We start from the raw sequence: 20869 nt of genomic DNA, 5'->3' as shown, positions 1-20869 counted from the left end.
TAAATCTTCAGTGCTCATTAGTAGCAAAACATATGAAACTGTGTATTTGTATTAATATTTTTAGTCAAATGCAAACAAAATGCTTTGGGCCAGCATGGAACACTTCTGGGAGAAGTTTTCACTGCCATTTAACAATATCATGTATGTCATATGCCTTCTTGTGTTTCGGTAGCAAGAGTTTGAATAATACAGAAAAATTTAAGAGAAGAACGGGCTTTGGAAATAAGGAGTCCTTAATTCTGTTGCTCACAGAACAATTTGTCCATGGTAAATAGTACTGGAAGCATTCACAAGCAAAAGCACTAAAATAAAATATAAACTTGTGTGCACAGAAGGAATTGAGTTTCTTAGTTATAAAATTAATGTGCCTAGTTATGTTTGTAAAGCACACACTTACTTAACTTTTCTAACTACAGGTACAACATCCTACTCAGCTGATACAGCTTTATTAGCTCGTGAAAAATGCCTGACATTTTTATGTGAGAAAATGAGTCAGTTCTTTGAGCTGACTGATTATCAGAAGAATGAACTGAAGATTTATGACAGAACAAAGGAGAAAGAGTTTGTGTGGATGGACAGCTTCATGGGAATTCGCCCCTTTTTTATTCCAAGAGGCAAGAGACTTTATGGGAGTGGGTGGTTATTTATTCTGTGGTTTGTATTTTCAGTAGCTTTGTTATTTGCTAAATCTAAGTAGGATACCTGAACCATCACAGAAAAATTTATTTGTTCTCAAACCTTAAAAAAATGCCTTTTCTGCCTCCACAAGTGTGTGGAATGCAAATCAATCACATTTATTAAGAAGACATATCTGTTCATCCCTTTCTTTGATGACTTCTTAATGGTTAATGGCCTAATTTTCACAGACTTTTTTGGTTTAACAAAGCTTTTTTAATTTTGAGTTGTAATTTTCTGTCACTTTTGCACAGTCAGAATGCCTGTTAAGTTCCAGTAACTAAAGCTGCAGCTCCTCCTGGCCCTTGTGTAAAGCATGGGAAGCAGGGGTCCTGAGTACAAAGCTAAACAGAATGGAGACTAATGTCCTGCCTTGATGTAGGCTCTCAAAAATTTGCCACAGTCTTTGCAAAAATTATTTAGTCCCTGCATTTCAGTTCTTCATGGGACAGATTAATGCAGATGGGATTAGCAAAAAAGTGCTTTTTACCCTTAAAATACAGTGACAGGACTAAAAAAGTGATGACTGTGAGCTTACTAATTCAGCTGGTTAGTTTTTACTACATGGAACTGTGTGTTCCTAATGTTGTATTGATCATTCATATTTGAACATTTTGGCATTCATGGATTGTGTTAGTCGTGCATAAAAGTGGACAAGGTAATGCTTTTTTGTAAATTGCTGAGTTCCTCTGCTGATCACAAAAGGATTCTCTTTGGATCCTTTTCATACGAAACAGGTATCAAGATGTGTAAGATAAATTGGTGATTAGTATCTTGTATACCTGAGTAATGCTGTATTACATATTTGGGGGAATGATGTCCCAGTGAGCTGTACTGGCCGGAATTTGGCAGACGAGCTCTGTACTCTCTCCCCGCTGTATGCCATAATAACAGTAAAGAGAAAGTGCATTTTAATTAAAGCAGTCTCCCTTCACAGAAATAGCAGTGTATGTAAAAGATTAATACATTATTCTGTAGCATGACCGAATTGGATCCTTCAGTGTCAGTTTTTCAAGAGCTGCATTTGAGTTTTAAATCCTCATGTCTGAAGCACAAGGACAGATTTATGTTTTTTTCAGCGATAGCTCTCTAGTTTAGTTCATGAACCAGAAGGTGTTGAAATTTCCTGACAAAATCGATGATATATTCATATGGTTTTTGCAAAATCCAACGTAAATATGCGGAGATGGGTTGAGACACAGCTGTGGGTCAAACAGAAAGTGTATGTGCCTGATCTCTGAGAATGGCATACAAGCTTGATCTCCACTGCTTGCTGTACTGAGATCAGCAATTTACAGACATAACGATCTCATTCAGAGGCACACTGTCAGCAGCTCCAGCATAAACATTCTGGTTTAATTGTTTTCTGGTTTACTTTTCCTTTGTTTTAGGCCCTGTTCTCCAGAGGAACAACATGACAGATTATGCTTTAAATGCTGGGACTACAGCAGTGAATGCACAAAGACTGTTAAGAGCCCTACAGCTTAACAAACCTATTTTGTTGGAGGGGTCACCAGGAGTGGGCAAGACCAGTCTAGTTGCTGCCCTGGCAAAAGCCTCAGGAAACTGTCTTGTTAGAATCAACCTGTCCGAACAAACGGTAGAATAAAGTACCATCTTTGTAACTTGGTGTTATGGCAGGGTAGAAGTTTTGTTTAACTTTAAAAATGCAGTTCTTTTTAACTTTGGCACTGAGTCTGGGATGTCAATTTTTCCTTCTTGGTCTAAAGATAAAACTGAATGGGTGGGGGAACCAGAATGAGCAGTAAGCTTCTCTGAGTGAATGCCAATTCCCAGACATTTCTATTCTTTTCAAGTGAAGTCATGCGTATCTTTGTGTACTATGTTTTTCTTGGCTTCTGCAATGTTACTTGAAAACAGTTTTAAGGCTTCTTAGCTTTTCTGTTCCAACTTAAATTTTTGTTTTTAAAAATAGTAGCTGGTCACTGGAGTACTGCAATGGAAAACCTTTTAGCATTTTGCAGTTACTGAAATTTTTTAAATAAACCTAAATGTAGGTATTAAAAAGGAAGGGAGAAAATGCTAAGTAAAGTCAACAAAGGCTGTTTATGAATTTTTGTGAAGTCTTGTAGTTCCCCAACTCCCCTGTCTTGTTCTCTACTCCCAAAGGATGTGACAGACTTATTTGGAACAGACTTGCCTGTTGAAGGTGGGAAAGGAGGAGAATTTGCCTGGCGTGACGGACCGCTGCTGGCAGCACTCAAGGCTGGACACTGGATTGTATTAGATGAGGTAAATTCAGGTTTGGGGGACAAATAAAATGGAATATTCTAGAAGAACAAACCTGATGTTTTGGCATGTAGGAGAAATAGCTTCAAAGGTTGATGACAGAAATAAATTTTGCTTACTTTTAGTTATGTGTGTGTAGTACCATATTGAAAGTGATCATTACATGTATGAGAAAATTAATCTCCCTCTACTAAGTCCCTTTGCCCATTCAGTCTCCATAGAGTGAGGCAAGGACTAGACTTCTTTGATATGATAGAACAAGGGTTGAATCCCAGCCTAAATTACTGCAGAAAACCAAGGATATATTTGAATTACATTTGAAAGTTTTTAGGGAAGAGTGTCAATAGAAGCTTTGGTATACGTGGTCTTACATGAATATAATTTCACTGAAATAGAAGATGTTTTGCTGGGACAAATATATTGTGTTGGGTACTGATTTAATTGATATGGAGAAGAGTTCCATCATGTGAATATAAGCTATCCTGTCACCACAGGTTTGTTCATGTACCATGTAGCAAATGCTTTCAAGCGTACATGTGCACAGATCTGCCTTCTTGGCAATGTGCATCCTAATTACTACACAGTGCAAATTCCTGCATTTTTTAGCCTCTTGTATACCTCTTTCCCCCCCCCCCCCATTAAGTAGAATACGACTTTAAACAACCATTATATTTAAATAGCCTAGACTGCCACCTTTTAAAAAACAAGCCAGCAAAACACTGAATGTCATGGAAGTTCAGAAGAAACATCTTGAACATGCAGGTTTTACAATGGATAATTGTTTTGATATCCAAATGAAAAAAGCACAGTACAAATAACAAGTGCCCATAAGAAAAAGTGCTAGTTGCCCTGGTGTAATAGCAGTCTAGCTGGAGGTAGTAACATGTCATAGTTCTAGAACAGCAAAGAAATTGAATTTTACCTTCTATGTATTCCAGACTGTTAAACTAGAGACTATGCAAAAATGTTTTGTGGAGCATTAATATTATATCCTTATTTCTTTCCTCAGTTGAATCTGGCTTCTCAGTCTGTATTAGAGGGGCTAAATGCATGCTTTGACCACAGAGCTGAGATTTATGTTCCAGAATTGGGAATGAATTTTCACGTACAGCACAAGACGACTAAGATTTTTGGATGCCAGAATCCGTACAGGCAAGGAGGTGGAAGGAAGGGTCTACCCAAGTCCTTTCTTAATAGATTTACACAGGTAAGCTTATTTGTTTGGTTTAAACTATGTCATGATCCTGTCTTGTAGTTTTCTGATTGTGTCAACACTCTGAATCCTCTTGATTTTACAGGTGTATGTTGATCCACTGTCAGCAGAAGATATGAAGTTTATTGCGAATACATTGTTTCCTGCTATTGATAAAACTGTTATTGCTAAAATGGTTGCTTTCAATAACAAGGTAAGTATATTTTAGTTTCTTTTGTGTAGAAGTAGGCAAAATGCAACAAAATTGGAAAAAAATTAAGTCTTATGTTATGCATTTTTATAGAGAGCTGCATGGGTAAAATGAGAGGGATGGAAGTATATGCAGAAGAAAGTAAAGAACACCACTAAACCCAGTACCTGAATTCTTGTACCACGACAGTCAGGTTCTTGGTTGATGATTGATGAGGCATTGTTTGTCATAGAAGACAAAACATGCATACACAGTAGTAGTAATTTTAAGAGAAGGTAGTATTTTGTGACCTTATGTAAAATCTCCTGTGGCAGCATCTTACTTAATGTTAATTTATAAGAGTGTAAGAGTGAACAGGAAAATTGAACTGAGTGTTGGAGAAATAGTAGAGGACAGACAAACTAAATCAAGCTTTAGTTCTGACATATTTTCAGCAAAGTGAATGTAACTTGCTTTTTCGGTTGTCATCTGTTTTGCAAGCAGTGCCAAAGGCAGAAGTTCAGTTGAGTTTTTTAAAAAATATTTGAAACCACCTCATAGGTAGAATAAAAGATTATATTTTTAATTACTGCTTTTTTTTTCAGATTGACAAAGAAGTCATGGCTGAAAGAAAATGGGGACAGAAAGGAGGACCCTGGGAGTTCAACTTACGTGATCTTTTCCGCTGGTGCCAGCTAATGCTTGTTGATCAGTCACCAGGATGTTATGATCCAGGCCAGCATATGTTTTTGGTATATGGAGAAAGAATGAGAACTAAGGAAGACAAAGAAAAGGTGAGCTGTATGTTCTCCTTCCTTGCTCTTCAGATGGTCAGGAAATATTTACAGAAATCCAAGTGTAAATTTGAAGATTCTTTGCAATTCATTCATAGACATTATCTCTTACAAAAGAAAATAGGTTTGTTTGGGATTTTGAGGTTTGGCATACATACCTGCTCCCCTTGCTGTTTGAAATGTCAATTTAATTAGAATAAAAGCAGAAAGCTGGTGTAAGTGAAGGCAAGTAGAATAACAAAGGACTTAAACAGAGCAAAACAGAACATATTCTTGTGTGATTCTGTTTTAAATAATGTTTGCCACCTACTTTTCCCTCTCTTGCCTGGAAGTCTTTTGCTTTTGTTTAGTTTCACAGCATTTAAAAGGTATTAAACTAGAAGTCAAAGACTAAAGTTACTGACTGTATGTGACTGCATATTTTTCTCATGGGTTTACTTTCCCCTCCCTGTAACGTTGTTATATTTTTCTGTATTGTCAAAGAGCTTACTCATTAAGTGAATTCTATCCCAGTAGTTTGTTAAAGAGAAGCATTGCTTACAGTATTTCAAGTCACAGGAAACCATGATTAATGAAGGGGTTGCTGCGTGCAGCTCACACTCGTGTTAATGGCTGACTGTACTTTGAGTTAAATGACATTCGTGATTTAACTGTGTTAGTTACTATCACATGGCTGTGGAGCTGAGAGGAAAGGCTACTTTAGAAGTAAATTTTTAGAAGTAAATCTTTGGAACAATGGATACCTTGAACTGATTAGTCTCTACTTTGCTCTTTCGATTGTTCTAGGTTATTTCCATATTTAGAGACATTTTTGGCCAGGAGGCCCATGTCTATACAGGAACCAGGGCGTTTCACATCAATCCATATAATGTTCAGGTAAACTGTTGACAAGAGATTTTGTGAGGGGAGAGAGAAGTAAGCAACTTGCACAGCTAAACTCCCGTTTGCCTCTTGGAGTATTCATCCATGTGTCTCTCATCCCTTTCAGATTGGTTATTCAGTTCTTTCTCGTGGCAACTATATTCCTCATCCTGGCAGAAATCTCTCATTTCTGCATCATTCACTGCAGTCCCTCGAGTCCATAATGAAATGTGTGCACATGAGCTGGATGGTAATCCTGGTGGGCCCAGCAGCTGTTGGCAAAACCAGTCTTGTTGAGCTGTTGGCCCATCTCACTGGCCATCGACTAAAAATCATGGCAATGAACAGTGCAATGGATACAACTGAACTCCTGGGCGGATTTGAACAGGTAAATGCTGGTTTGGTTATATTTCTCCTTCCTACCTAACAGTGACCAGTCACTGTGAGCTTAGTGTTTACTACGTCACCACAGTCTTCTGCATGAGCTAACTCTGTATGGCCTGTTTGCAGGTTGATATCAATAGGCCATGGCAGCACCTCTTGGAAAAAGTGGAGAATGCTGTGAGCACACTTGTAAGGGACAGTCTTCTCCTGACAGAAATTTGTGCAGATGACGCTGAACTTGTGCTGCGTGCTTGGAGCAATTTCATCCTAAATTACAAACCCAAATCTCTGGGTGAAGGAGGTAGAAGTGTTACAGCTGAGTTAGTGAGCAAACTGGAGGGAATACTTGTGCTTACCCAGCGACTGAATAACAAAATAAATTCTTACTCAAAGGCAGGTATGTATGGTGGGCAATTTAAAGTACTGAAATTCTCCTGTATCGAGCTACTCAACATATGATTCAATACGAACTCTTATCTTGTATTCCTAAGAAAGGGAACTTGGATATGCTATTCTTGTGTTTTTACTCTGAAATACTTATCAGCTGATCGTTATGAATGTCAACAGAGTTGCTTTTCCTTTTTTTTATTTTTTTAATCATTGTTTAACATAAGGTATTAATATCCATCAAATTTCATCTGATGGGATGAAGGGGTGGAGAAAAATATCTGTTTAGGGAGGAAAGTGTCAGTCTGGGTTTTATATGTCTCTGCTTGCAAACCCCTTCTGTTCACATGGATTTGGCTCACGGGAGGCTACTTGAAGAGTTGGAGCCTCTGCTGTTATGTGCCCCTAAAAAGGAGGAAGCATATACGTTTATGAACAAATAACAACTATTTTTCTTGAATGGAACAGGAAGCTTCCTCAGCAATGTAAGTCTCAATGTAAGATATACTTCCTTTCAGAGTTTGCTCACCTGGTAGAAGAGTTCCGGCGCTTCAAGCTACAACAAGCCCAGGCTGCTGACTGTAACAACCATGGCACTTTTGAGTGGGTGGATGGAATGTTGGTTCAGGCCCTGCAATCTGGAGACTGGCTTTTAATGGACAACGTTAATTTCTGCAAGTAAGAGATTTTAGTGACCTTGTTTCAGTGAGTGAATCCTTTGACCTACCCAATTGACTTTGCCTCCTACTGTATGGTTCACAGCTGAACATTTTGCATTAGATAATACACAGGAGTAGTAACTTAGGTTTTTTGGAAGAGCGTCTTCCTTCTTAGCTTCCTTCCAGCTTAGCAGTTGATGGTTTTCCTGTTACTTTATAAAGTAATTAAGTGGTTTGCTTTTTGTTTAAGACTGGTACCATTTTGATTTCAGATCAGAAAGGGGTCAAATTGTTACCTTTGCATAACCGTATGAATTTCTTTTGAATACAGCCCTTCTGTGCTGGACCGCTTGAATGCTTTACTTGAACCAGGAGGTGTTCTTACCATGAGTGAGAGAGGTGTGATAGATGGCACAATTCCTACAATAGCTCCTCATCCAAACTTCAGGTGCATTGCATTTCTGTTTGGTGTTGTTTTGGGGTTTTTTTGCCTTTTATGTTCCCACCTTACCAAATAGCAGGTTTAGAATAAAAATGTCATCAGTGAGCCAGTCTTTTCGTATTTGGAATGCTGTTCAGTTTGCCATGTACTGTAGTTACACTGTCTGGCAAGGAAGAAAATTGCACTGTGATAAGCATATGAGAGAGAGCTTAAGAGGCTTTGCTTTATATCCCTGTTGTAGCACAGACTATATTCCAAAAAATTCATGGCAGTGTACCACTGTCTTGATTTTCCATTTCTAAATTAGTATTTCAGCACTTCCCTGTCTCAGTGTAGTTGAAGTTGAGGGAACATGTGTTGAAGATGGTGAAGTATTTAGATATGCTGGTAATGAAAGCTGGTATATGGACATAGTAATTTTCTTCCCAGCTTTTTCCATCTCATCTATAAATTTGAGTTTCCTGCAATGATAGAACTTTTAACCCCAACAAACCACCCAAACCCAAACAGGCAATCTGTTGTCTCAGATCTGAATGAGTCTGTGGGGAAGATGGGAGGAGAGCATACAGAGTATTCTGTATAATTCCTACCTCTTATAAATTCATGAAAAGAATATTGGGACTGATATGCTCTGGTTCCTCTGAATTGGAAATAACATTTTAACTTCTCAGAAACCTATTTTCACTGCATTGTATCTCAGAAGTAGATTTTCCTCCTTGCTTTTAAGAGATGTCTGCTGATAGTATTAATTATTTGAGTAATTAATATTTTAGTTTTTAAACAGCACAGATTTATCTGAAGCTGTTGCTAAGACTTTTAAAAGCCTTTATAGCTCAGAGGCATAGCTTAATTTTTCTTTGGAAGTGAGCAAATGATAAAACAGACATAACTCAGATATGAGTTTAAAGTCATGCAGAATATCTGTGTCTAATTTCAAAGTATAACTATTAATACAGATTTCTTATTTAAATTCAGTAGATGTCTCTGGCTTTCTAGATATTAGTGTCCCCATTTTTATGAAGATGAATTTACTTTATGGAAGAGCAGATTTGGTGGTTCTGGAGTGATAGTTTAAGGACCTAAGTTACCTCTTAAGAATGTAAGGCAGTGGAACTAGATGATGTTGTAGATCCCTTCCAGCTTGACTATTCTATTCTAATATCCATCAGGCTTTTCCTTTCTATGGATCCAGTTCATGGGGAAATATCCAGAGCCATGCGGAATCGTGGGATTGAAATTTACATTCCTGGGGAGAATGATGGAAATGTATTGGACAGCCTGGATTTGAAGTTACTCCTGCATGGCTTGGGTTTAGTTGGAGATAGTATCTGTGATGCACTTATGGCTGTGCATTCAGAAACCAAGGCAGCAATAGCAGGTAAGAAAAGTCAGTTTGGTGTTTGTTAACAACTTGGGCTTATTACGTACGTATGGATGAGCTCTTCAGTATTAAAGCTAAATGCTGTGTATCTTTCAGGTTCTGTGTCATCTTTGTCACCTTTGCTTCAGGCTGCTGTATTGATTGTGCAGCAAATACAAAGAGGTTTTGGATTAGCAAAGTCTTTTTACAGAGCCTGTTGGGAAGTTTATGGCCACTCACAACAACTGCAGATTAACCAAAAGGTAAAAGTCCTGTATTTGAAAGCTTCTCTTGTATCATCTAGATAAGTGAAAAATGTAATTTCCTGAGGCTATGTCCTGTTTCCTAAGTGCCTAAGAGTGAGGGATTGATGAAGATGGTGCTCTTGGAGAGATAAATCAAACAATTCTAAACATCTTCTCAATTATTTGTCAAGTGATGAAGAAAAGGGGTTAAGTGGCATTGGAACATTTTTTGTATCTTTTAGATACTGAGCCTTTTTTGGCTCCGGTATAAGCAGTACAGTTCTCCATGTAACTTAACAGATTGGTTGAAGCTCCAGAAGTTGGAGCTTTTTAGTACTGAATGGTGAAGTACAGTGAATTTCATCTGTCACCTGCCCTTTCATGACATATTTCCTCAGCCTTGTGGCATTGCTACTGGAGACAGAGGTCAGATGAGTGAGAGTTGCATAAAGACTCTGAATTTGTGATATGCTTTTTGAGATAATCCCCAGGGGATAAACATGATTTGTCCTACATTTTGTAGACAGTGGCTCACTCATTTGCAGCATAAGGGATCTGGAGAATATCCAGTTTGGACTCTGAGGCTGGTTTTTAACAGCTTCAGCTGAGACTTTAGGATATTAATACTGATGAGCCTGTAACACCTGCAGACGTATTCACTTCCTGTTTTGAACTGTACAATATGTTATTCCACTTCTGGTAGGAATGTTTTGGTACTTTTATTGTGTTTCTAGAACATTTGGTTTATAGTGATTTCATAATAAATACATGTAATTAAAGAGTTTCCTGAGCTATTGCGCTTGAATATGTGTTACATGTTTAAATATGATTCTAAAGTGCTTTTTGGTTGTTTGTTGTAGCTTGTGTTAGAATTGGTTACAAAGCATACTTCCTCTCTGGCTTCCCATGAAACTTGGGGTGAGTCTTTGCTAGCAGTGGGACTGTGGCCAGACTCCCTACCTACAGGTCTGTTTGCAGCTGAAGACTCACTTCTTTCGACAGTCCAGAGTGATGCACAGGTCCTAATGTATTGTCTGCATAGACTTAACCTTAGAAACTGCAGGTAGGCTGGAAACATTATTTTTGTCTAATAAATAAGAAGTGATATATGTGAACTACTCATGGCATGTCATTGTTCCTTGCAAAATTCTTCATCAAACTGCACAGGCAGAAACTGTGATCTTCATGCTCTGTAACTGTGTTCCTGTTACCTTTCCATGCAACCACTACAAATAAAAGTTTAATTATTTACTGTTTTATGCTTCAGTCTTCAAAATACTAAAAATATATATAAAATACTTAATTCTTTAATCTTCATTAAGTATACATTTGACCCATTTTGAGAGTTGCTAGGAGTATGCATTTAGCAGAAAATGTGAATGCAAACACTGGATTTAATAGGTAATAAGAGCTACAAAATTTATTCCTTCAGTTTCCTTCTGAGCTTTAAAAAACCCAAGTATTTAACTAATTCAAAATATACTAATGATCCTTGGCATTTCATGTTTTCATGTAATCGATTATTCATCAGTTATTTTAAGTCCTGTAGCTTCAGGTGAAAAAACACATTTTCTTCTTTAGACAGAGCTGTCTGAGAGAAGCAGAGGCCCATGTTCAAGGGCCACATGCAAGAATTTTTTTTAATGATTTCTTGTGCAACTTATTTTCACAACACTGATGTAAAAACTTCCTTTCTACCTTCTTTGCTTAGTAACCTACTCTGGACAGGTACCGTGGTTTGCTTCCAGTGAAAGAACAAACTGTAGAAATTATTATTACTAAGATATAATGTTGAAATTGTAAAACCTTAGCAACATTCTGTGGTGTTTGCTTTTTTGTTTGTTTTTGTTTGCTTGTTTTTTAATCAATGACACTTGCTTTCTTATCTTTGTCTTTTTTTTTTAACTTCACATATCGTTCTGGTGCACAAATCAGTTAGAATTTCTCAGTGATATGCTGTGCATATTCACTTTGGGTACTGCATGAATTTTTGGCAATAGTGAGTTCCTAACGGTAGACACCCCCAACTGATTTGAAGTTGGAAACTGGTTTTAAAGATAAATAAAGGAGGAAAGATTACTGCGTTGCTACCCTCTTGCCTGCAGGTGGTTGCATCCTGAGTAGCTTGACTTGCAAAGTATATTATTTCCTGGATCTGGCAGTTTGAGCCCTTGATTACTGGAATTCTTTTTGTTTCAGGACACTACCACTGACTCTGCAAGATCTTCAAAAAATTATGCAGTCCACTAATCCCGAGAGTCTCAAATTCAGTCCTGTTGAGATAGATGCAAACTGGATGGATAAAATGGAAGTTCTCCATGCTTCAGTCAAATTGTTCATAGAAAAGGCAACCAATCAAGATTGGAAATTACGAGTTAAATGGCTTAACTCCTTAGCCAAAAATCTCTCACAGGTGCTTGGTATGTAATTATTTAACTTTTTGTTTTGCTTAAGGGATGATTTGTTGTATTTTCACAAATTGTAAGTCTTCCATGAAAACATTCAGACCATACAAGTTATATGACATGAAAACTCTCAACTCTCCAACTAAATTGAGGGCATTGAGGCTCCACAGAGGGACAGAAACAGGTTGTGCATATTAGGGACAACAGGAGACTTTGGGCTAAACGTTGTCCTTTATTATTCAAGCATGTGTGTAACTTGTACCACTTTTGAACTATAGTTATTTTTGGATCCCTCTTGGTCTATGTATGCAAATATGCCTTTCTTTTCACTATTTCTTTTAGTGGTAGTAAAAACAGTAAAATGTCTCTGTGTATTTGGTGTTAAAATACAAATGGTTAGAAAGCCGAGAAGGTGCAGAACTGAGATTTACTGAAGCAGTGTTCACTGAACATTCAGGATAGTAGCTGAGATGAGCTATTCACTGCTTAATTACATTATTAATCACATTAAACTTATGGAGAATTTAGACAGGAGTTAGTCCAAGTAATTCACACATTTAACTTCCTTTTATGGTGTGAAATTTCAGTTTGTGTTTTCCCTACGTTAATGGGATTGCTTCCCCTTTATTTTGCTGTCTTTTCAAGCAGGTAGGTCTATAAACTAGAAAATAGCTAGAAAATTACTTTAATGAAAAGTATGCGCTTTTTTTTTTTAAATTAGAGAGAAAACCCCCCCACAAAACTAGTCGTACTGAGAGGAGGATTTGAAGGTATAAGCTCAAGGATTTTCACAAGCCATATTTTTAAAGCATACATGAAGTATCACCAGTTTAACTAGAACTCTTTACTGGATTTATGTCTTCAACCATGACGTTCTGACTGCTTTTAAGACTGCTTGAAGCTAATACAAAATAGTATAAACCAGCATATCCAGAGTGCATGCACAGATTTGATTCAGTCTGCTTGTGCTGGCTCAGTTGAATTTATTTTTCTTTGTTTGTATTAAATGCTCCTTTATGCCTCTGTTCTCTCCTCTTCACCTACAGATTCAGTGCGGATTCAGCTGGAAGCAGGTGCCGTAGCCCTTGGTTGTTTCTACGCCAGTCCCCTCTCATCTGGAGTCAGTAACATGATCAAGTTGCTACAGCCAAATATGACAGGTACTTTGAAAAAAAAAAAGATGTAAGACTTAGGTGCTTCCAGAGTTAAGCAATATTTTGAAGAGTGATGCATATATCCCCTGCCTTTCTGACTTGGTAGTTTAGACACCCTCTTTTTCCCCAGGATTTTTTGTGTTAGCCCACCTGAAACCCACGTTGTGATCTATAATTTTCCCTTGGTGTTTTATAGAGTTCAGGCCTGTAGTTCCCTTTCCAAGCTTGTTAGGTGCAGTGACACTGGACCTTTTATGGGTGGTTGGCGATCTTTTGCCTAGGTTATGAGTGGGACTTGTTTCCAGGCTGTCTGTTTGGGTACTCTGACTGCTGTTTAATTTACTGTCACTGTTCTGTTTTACAGAACCTGCAGTCAACTTAATGTTTTTCTGCTTGGATATCTGGAGTGAGAGAGTTCAAGACTCTGCCTTCCTCTTAGGCTTCCTTCTTTCTTTCTCTGATGTTCTTGCATAGGCAGGGGGATCAAGAAAAGTCTTTCACTGAGTAATGTTTCCACTGCTGTCCTGTCTTGTCTGCCTTTTCAGATGAACATGTGATGCCTCTGGACCCAAGATGGAATATGCAGTTTTTGGAGATCATTAGAAATTCGACGAACTTGGATACAGAAATGGAACACACAGACCAGCTTCTAACTCTTTTGAAATCTGCAGCAAATCGGTAGGTTACAAAAAAAACCAACTTGTAAAGACTGTCCCATGACTGTAATCAGTGCTGAGTGAACACTTGTGGTGTCTGCCAAGTATGTTTTTAGGTTTTGACAGATGTGATCTAAAATACCAGGCAGAGTTTTTGTACAGTATTTAAATTCTTTGCTTCTGTTTTCTGTAGATGCATACTAAAACTAATCACTTAATATAAGGAGCAGAGCTCACAGCATTCCATATAGGCTGCAGTACTTCAAAGGCAAACCACAACTGTAGGACAAAGCAGTAAAGAGGCTGAAGCAGCAGTGTGAAATCTCTAACGTAACTTAAATAGTTACCCTACTTTTGAATTTGGACTACTTTTCCTAAAAAAGTAAAAAAATTATACAGATTTTGAGGTTGCAGCATAAGGAAGCAGCTGCTCACATATCCTACAGGCCACGGTGTTGCATCTGTTTAGTAGCTCGCTACTGTTTTGTACCTGGTGAAGTCAGGAATCAGCTCTTTGTGAGACCTGCTTCTCCAGAAACCACATTCAAGCAATTCTGCAAATGCTGCACTTGGTCCTTTCATAATACAGTGAATGTAATATGGTTCACTTTGTAGTTCATCACCCACATAAGGCTGAGGCTTTAAAATAGTACTGGATTTTTAACAACTTTATTTTTACTTCAGGGCAGCATTATTTCTTGACCGAGAAAAAAGAAGTCACACTGAGAAGAATTTGATTTCCAGCAAGAAGCCAAGAAACAGTGTCTTAAGAATGTCTGTCGATTTCCGCAAAAGTAGGTTGATTTTCACTGTTCCCTTTGGTTCTATATTCAATTTGAAATACGGTTAATTTGCAGTATTATGAAATGTGTACTTTAAACATGGTATGTCCTGAGCGTGCAAAGAATGTGTGAATGTAAAGCAGTCAGATGAGGACTAATGTGGTATCTAACACTTTATTCTTAAATTAGATATACCTTATTTATGTCTTGCCTTTACTAGGTAATGAGTGAATATAATTTCTCTCTTAATTATCTAAACTTTAGGGTAATGGTGGAGAGAAATTAGAATAGTGTTTTGTCTTGAGCTAGTAAGAAGAGCCAAGTTCTTCAGACATGCTTTTGTTTTAATGTAGGAAGTTTAACTTCTAAAGCAAAGGGTAAGAATTCAGTGATGAAGTTACTGTGCTGCATAGAAGCAGTTGATCAATGATTCCCTCATTATGGGTTTTATATCTATAGATATATATAAAATGCATAGAGGTAATAGAGAATTGTGCAAATAGCGAAGGACTACTTTTATTACTTCAATTCTTAGAACTTTTCAGATTGTTATTTTTTTCTCAACCTTAGAGAGTATCTAGTGATCAGAAGTTGACTCGTATGTGTCATGTGATGTGGCTGGAATGTTTAGTCTCTCTCTGTCTTTCTTTCCCTCTTCTCCAAACCTCAGATCCAGGAAGTTACAACTGTCTTCCTCATGCAATTGTGGTCAACCTTGTTGCTTTCTTTGAACTTTGGGATGCGTTTACACTTCACTGGGTGAAGTCTACTCAGGTGGCCTTAAGTGACGATGACATGCATGATGTGAGTAGACTTTTTGTCATATGGAAGTTAAATGAAATGAGATTGTGTGAAGAACACTGTTTTTAGTTTCAGGGACCATAGAATAAAACATAGTGCTTCTGTTAGTATTCAGAATATGCCTGGCAGCAGGCAAATGATCATGTTTGTTTTAGTGGCTGTATTTGTGCTGTTTCTTCTCGTTTGTTCTGTGTGGAATGTAGGTTTTCAGCCTGCAGATACTTGGGGTGGAAATTATCTTTCCTAAATGTACATACCTGGGATGTAGATAGTCAGAACTTGATCATCAAGCCTTCTAATGCCTGCTTAGGATGGCATGAATTGTGCTGTAGAAGTGCCTCTTTCTCTCCACTGATGGTAAAGGGACTATCCACATCTATCCGCGATAAGAACATCTGAACCTGGTCAGGTGGCATGCAGGTCACGGGGGTGGTTCGCTTCTCCCTCTTCCTTTTCAGACCATGAATATCACTTTGCTGAAATCTTGACATTGTAGACATGGTGCAGGGATTTCTTGGTTTTTTTAGGCTTGTGGTTCCACCTGCCAGTACAGCTGTGTGATATTTTTAGAGAACCTGTAGTTGAGTACTGGTTGTGTAGCAGTAAATACAAAGCATCGTGGGAGCTTGAAGTTAATGCAAGTGGTAGTGGGTTTGCTCTTTCTCTTGCTTGAAGTACAAAGTATTCTGTAATATGCAGCAGTGGTAAAACTGTAACCTTTTTGGCTCGTTAGATTTTATACTGCTTGCTGTGGCGTGACCGGTTCTGGGCAGTCTCTGACACTGTGACAGTGGATTCGCCAGGGTTGTCACTTCTGTCTCTGCACTGGCACTGGGTTATGAAACACCTAATTGACAGAATTCCTCAGATGCTTACTGGATCAGACCAGAACAAGTGAGTGGCTTTGTGTAGTGGCTCTTGATTTGTTTCTGTTAAATGTCTCTGTAAATTACTATTTTCTTTAGTATTATAGCTAATTTGCATTGTTTGCTATTAGTGATGCAAGTACAGTATATTAAATAGCTGTTCATTTTTAAAATTCAGGGTTCCTAACATTGGGCTTCTCCTTGCTCAAATGATCATCTAGAATTTTTACCCCATCAGTAAAAGGATAAGAGAGGGACTTGCCTTTCTTATGCATCCTTTTGCCTTGTTTCTTAAATTTCTGTTAACTGTGTGGGCTTTTTTTTCCCCCCTACCCCTCTTTTTTTTTTTCCTACAAGGATTTCCAGGGAAATTCAGTCTGTTTCACAGCAGATTCAGAGCTGCTTGGTCAATCCTGCTGGTGTTTCTGCCAATATGAAGATATTACAGAAGTCTCTAGGAAGACCTCTTCCTTTTAAGGTAATTACTTTGTGGGACTCTGAAGAACATTAAATGCTTACTAAGAATTTGAGGAGATTTTTCTAAGAAAATGTATTTAAAGTGCAGGTGTAAACTGCATTTTCTTATAAATGACAGTAGCTGCTGGTATTTTTTATTATTCTGTGTATTTATTGCCCCTAGTTTAGTTAGGTTGCCATGTTGAAGTGTTGTTTGTCTGCATATTTTATGTAGTTTCTTCACGAGAGAAAAGAAAAAAAAAATGACAAGGAGGAATTGTGGGCAACGGTTTCAATTTAGGTTTTCTGCTGTATTGAGTAGGGCTACTAAAAGATTGTGAACTTGTTGTGCAGTTGTGTGCATGTGAATTTGAAATCTTAGTTTTGACTGCAGTCACAAATCTTGTTTGCTGTTTTGTTAGTGCTGCTGAAACAAATTGTCCTTTCCATGTTTCCAGGATAAGCTGGGCATGGAATGTTTTTCTCAGTTAAAAGTCCTCAGCAAACCACTTAACATCTTGGAGCTAAGATTGGCCTTTGGAGAAAGTAGATGGCAGGAAAAAATGTGCTGTCTGAAAATTGCTGCCACTGGAATGAAGACGAAGAAAGCGTTGCTGCAAGCTGATGGCCTGATAATAAGAGCCAACCATTTAGAAGATGTTAGTCTGGGTAGGTCACACTTTTAAAGAGCCCAACAGGATGATTTCTGTCATCTCCATCCTTTCTGTATACAAATGGAAAGGATGTTAAATGTTCACTGGCAAGAAATACGGTACATGCATTTATGTACCTCTTACAATCTGTCAAACAGGTCAACTACAGATTTTTTTGAAAGCTGTGCATTCATACCTGAGAGCAGAAGGAGTTAAATATAGTCATGCAGAAGAAAGGTTTCCTGAAGACACCATCTCCAACCAGTTAGACCCTGCCTTGCTAAATCAGCTCTGCAGTCAAGTTCAGCTGTGGCCTGCAATGGAATACATAGGTGTGCTCTGGCAGTACAAAATGACAGCAGATTTTGTGGCCAGGGCTTGTACAAGAAGGTAAGAAGGCTGGAGAAAGAAATCCTGTATTCCTTCCATGAGATTCAGAATCTCTGGCTAGAAGCTGCAACTTAGATGCTTTATTTCTGCATGTAAATCTCCATGTCTGTACACATATGTTATATATATATATATATATATACATATATATATATAGCTGTGTGTATGTGCATGTATATCTCTGTAGGACACAAATATGTGTATTTGTGTATACAATGCATGTGCACTCCTTGTCTGCATGCAGAATTGCATCCGGGCAAATATAAAAAGTATCAGCAGAGAAATGGTTTAGTGTTATATTGAGAAAGTAATTTTTTTCTTTTCTAGCTTGCTTTATTAAGGCAAATACAGGGATGCTGATGTCCAAGCCCCTTGAAGTAAATACACGAGACTCCAGAAACTGCTTTATTAGTGGTAGAATGGGTTATAGATGACTGAAAATTAAAACCTTCTATGTAGTAAATGGCACATAGCATTTCTCCTTTGCAAATACACATTTGCCTTTTAATGAAATAGAAGAGTCCTTCAGGTTAGGAATCAACATGAAGATGTTTATCACCATGTTCTTGGGGGCTACTGCAGTCTGAAGATAGAGAAAGTACACTAGCATGCATGCTTCCTTTTGTGTGAACTATACACACATAGAATCATAGTTTAAATTAACATTATTAATTTAGGATGTGTTACTGTTGTTTTAAGGGGCCAAATGTATTTATTTTTTATCTGGCTTCCCATTCCTTAAAAGAGAGCTATTCATTTATGGATTTCAGTCAAAGTATTGTTTGTGCAATGAGACTCTTAGAATCACTGGTTCACTCTTGAATTCAGCGAAGTTCTGGTTTTTTACAAAAACTGTAAAGCTAGAAGCCAGTTTGTTCCCAAATGTTTTGTATGTTTTGTTGAACATGTAGCTTATAGCTACAGGAGTTTCCACTTCTTCCTCTTTTTCTTGTGTTTTTGTCAGCTTGGAAGGATTCAAGGTATTGAGTGCTTGTTCTTCAATGTTTGAAATGCTGTTGTTTTAACCTTTCAGTGACTTTGCCTGCCATTCTTGATTTGTTTTACTATTCAAATAATTTATTTCATGTGCCCTGCTTAAACATTACTTAGGTTGTAATTTTTTACCTGCTACAGGGAGAACTGCAGTCAAGAACTAAGCATGTGTTCAGAACTAGCTCAGTTTATAGCTTTTTCTCTGAAGATGACACCAGCTGCTTCTCATCAGCTCTCTGGACTGTGGCACTTGTTACACCTTAATGAAGTAAGAACAAGTTTTAGTTTAATTAGCCTTGCAGATGTTTTCAACAGATTATTCAAAATATGTATATCTCTCAGTTTCTTGACATGCAGTTTTCCTCCCCGTGCCTGACAAAATCTGTTCCTTCTTTTAATAAGGAAGGTTATTAACTGTGAGCCTTCAGAAAATGTAATTAAAATATGACGTTAAAACATAAATGAAATACAATGAAGTCTTAAATAACATAGTTCTATATGATCTGTTTTGGTAGTATTGTTCCATTTATCCATCTGCGACCTAATGGAATGGCAGGTGCCAGCCTGGTTGTATCTATGTATTCAAAGTAACATTATGCTGAAAAATACCTCTGTTCCTGTGCATCTCAGTTTTCTTAGCTCTATGTTGCAAATCAAATAGACTGATAAAGTTATTTGATGCATTTTCTGTAGAACATTTAATAACTGGTTAATATTTATGATACAGTGGTTGTGTTCCCATAAAGCATAGTAAACCACAAGTTCACTTTCAATGCTTCAGAGCAGAGTATTGGATAGCTTTACCTGTTTCATGTTTCTGCACCCCGGTATATTGCAACAAAAGGTTGCACAGTCAAAGACTAGAGGCTATATTCTAACAAGTTGCTCTGTTGTAAACATGCTGCATATTTCACAGACAGGAGATAGTGCAGACTTCAGGAAGTGTACTCTTTTTGTTGAGACAAGCATATGCAAGAAAATGCTATATGAATTTGAAAAAGATCTAGAGTAATATCTTGTACTGTCTGTACTGAAAAACAGTATCATACTTTTTTTGTATGTGTATTTACCTAATTCTCTTTTGCTCCTGTACATTATTATCAACTCTAGGTTTTTTTTTTCCTTAGATAACACCTGAAGAAATGTCTGTTCTGTCATCTCAACTAGTTAATGCTGTGTTAGCATCCTTTTGGAGCAGTACTTTCACAACAGACCCAGACTACTGGTTGACTTGGAGGCCACTGCCTGCAACAGAGGAAAAGAACTTTTCTAAATCCTATACGAACCGTTCTCTGAAGGTTTGTCTCTTCTGACCTAATCAAACTCTAGACTGAATACTCTTATTGAATAATTCAGCAGTTTTCTAAAGCAATATTGTAAGTTCTAGCTTAGTCAGTGCAAGTTGCATCTGAAAAATCTAACTCTTGATCTCTTAATTTAGGGCCCAGGCATTTTGACCCGAGCCATTTTCTCAAAGTGCTTCTTTGAAATTCTAACTAGCAGCAGCAAGACAAGCCAGTGGGATGTGAGTGAGCTTCCTGTTCTGTTATCATCCCATGTAACACTGGGAGAATGGATGGAGAGAGCACAGCAGCTTCACAAAGTCAGCACAGCACTGTGGACCAACGTGGCTGTCTCTTCAATAGCAGATTTTAGGTATTAAGACCTTTCTTCCACATATATGTTATATAAATAAAACACATTACAGAAGCTTGCTTACCATGTGTAAACTTCTCTCATGCCTTTTCCTTCAGACATACAGATGCTAGACTACAAGGAATAATGATAGGCAGACAACTCTCTGCCCTGATTGATCTGGTTCCAGTGGATCTTCAAGAAGAATTTTTGGAGTGCTGTGAGAAGCTCTACCTCAAGGATCCTGTTGCATATGAGTACCTTCTCAGCATACTTGGAAGCATCACTGATCAGGAGTTACTTCCTAAAGAATTCCTGTTTCTTCTGCTCACTTGCTTGCATCAGTTCTATGGGGAAGGGCTTAAGGAGTTACCAGAGACAGCTTGGCGAGGAAGTCTCTGGGTGATTATTGGCTTGGTGCAGCTCCAGGTGTGGCTCCCACAGACCAGGTTTGATCCAGCTGTTAAAAGAGAATACAAGCTCAAGTATGCAAAAGAAGAGGTGAGTATGAAGCTGAATTGGCTTTTACCTTTGTAATGTATGGAATCAACACAGAGGAGTTTGGCTTGGGTATTCTTGGGCAAATATTTAGTCATGATTTTTAAACTATACAGTTAGAACTTCTTTTAATGTCCGAGA

At 37.8% G+C, this 20869-nt stretch overlaps 1 protein-coding gene across 1 annotated transcript in view; it reads left to right on the top strand.

Annotated features, from left to right (window-relative positions):
* MDN1 (midasin AAA ATPase 1) overlaps positions 1-20869 on the top strand; it is a 96936-nt gene that overhangs the window by 39326 nt on the left and 36741 nt on the right. The window contains exons 35-61 of the mRNA XM_051777767.1: positions 417-614; positions 2067-2275; positions 2806-2928; positions 3935-4132; positions 4224-4331; positions 4913-5101; positions 5888-5977; positions 6090-6350; positions 6473-6743; positions 7252-7411; positions 7724-7840; positions 9004-9212; positions 9312-9457; positions 10300-10502; positions 11639-11859; positions 12891-13004; positions 13544-13676; positions 14339-14448; positions 15107-15240; positions 15971-16131; positions 16461-16581; positions 17018-17228; positions 17371-17602; positions 18737-18863; positions 19723-19893; positions 20037-20251; positions 20350-20731. Coding sequence (XP_051633727.1) covers positions 417-614; positions 2067-2275; positions 2806-2928; positions 3935-4132; positions 4224-4331; positions 4913-5101; positions 5888-5977; positions 6090-6350; positions 6473-6743; positions 7252-7411; positions 7724-7840; positions 9004-9212; positions 9312-9457; positions 10300-10502; positions 11639-11859; positions 12891-13004; positions 13544-13676; positions 14339-14448; positions 15107-15240; positions 15971-16131; positions 16461-16581; positions 17018-17228; positions 17371-17602; positions 18737-18863; positions 19723-19893; positions 20037-20251; positions 20350-20731 — 4814 coding nt within the window. The remainder of the gene's footprint in view (positions 1-416; positions 615-2066; positions 2276-2805; positions 2929-3934; positions 4133-4223; positions 4332-4912; positions 5102-5887; positions 5978-6089; positions 6351-6472; positions 6744-7251; positions 7412-7723; positions 7841-9003; positions 9213-9311; positions 9458-10299; positions 10503-11638; positions 11860-12890; positions 13005-13543; positions 13677-14338; positions 14449-15106; positions 15241-15970; positions 16132-16460; positions 16582-17017; positions 17229-17370; positions 17603-18736; positions 18864-19722; positions 19894-20036; positions 20252-20349; positions 20732-20869) is intronic.

The sequence above is a fragment of the Manacus candei genome, unplaced genomic scaffold, assembly GCF_025592945.1.
Source record: "Manacus candei isolate 608988 ecotype Guabito, Panama unplaced genomic scaffold, ASM2559294v1 h1tg000011l, whole genome shotgun sequence".
NCBI classification, from domain to species: domain Eukaryota; kingdom Metazoa; phylum Chordata; class Aves; order Passeriformes; family Pipridae; genus Manacus; species Manacus candei.
The sequence above is the reverse complement of the archived record's forward strand: the minus strand, read 5'-3'. Positions and strand labels throughout refer to the sequence as shown.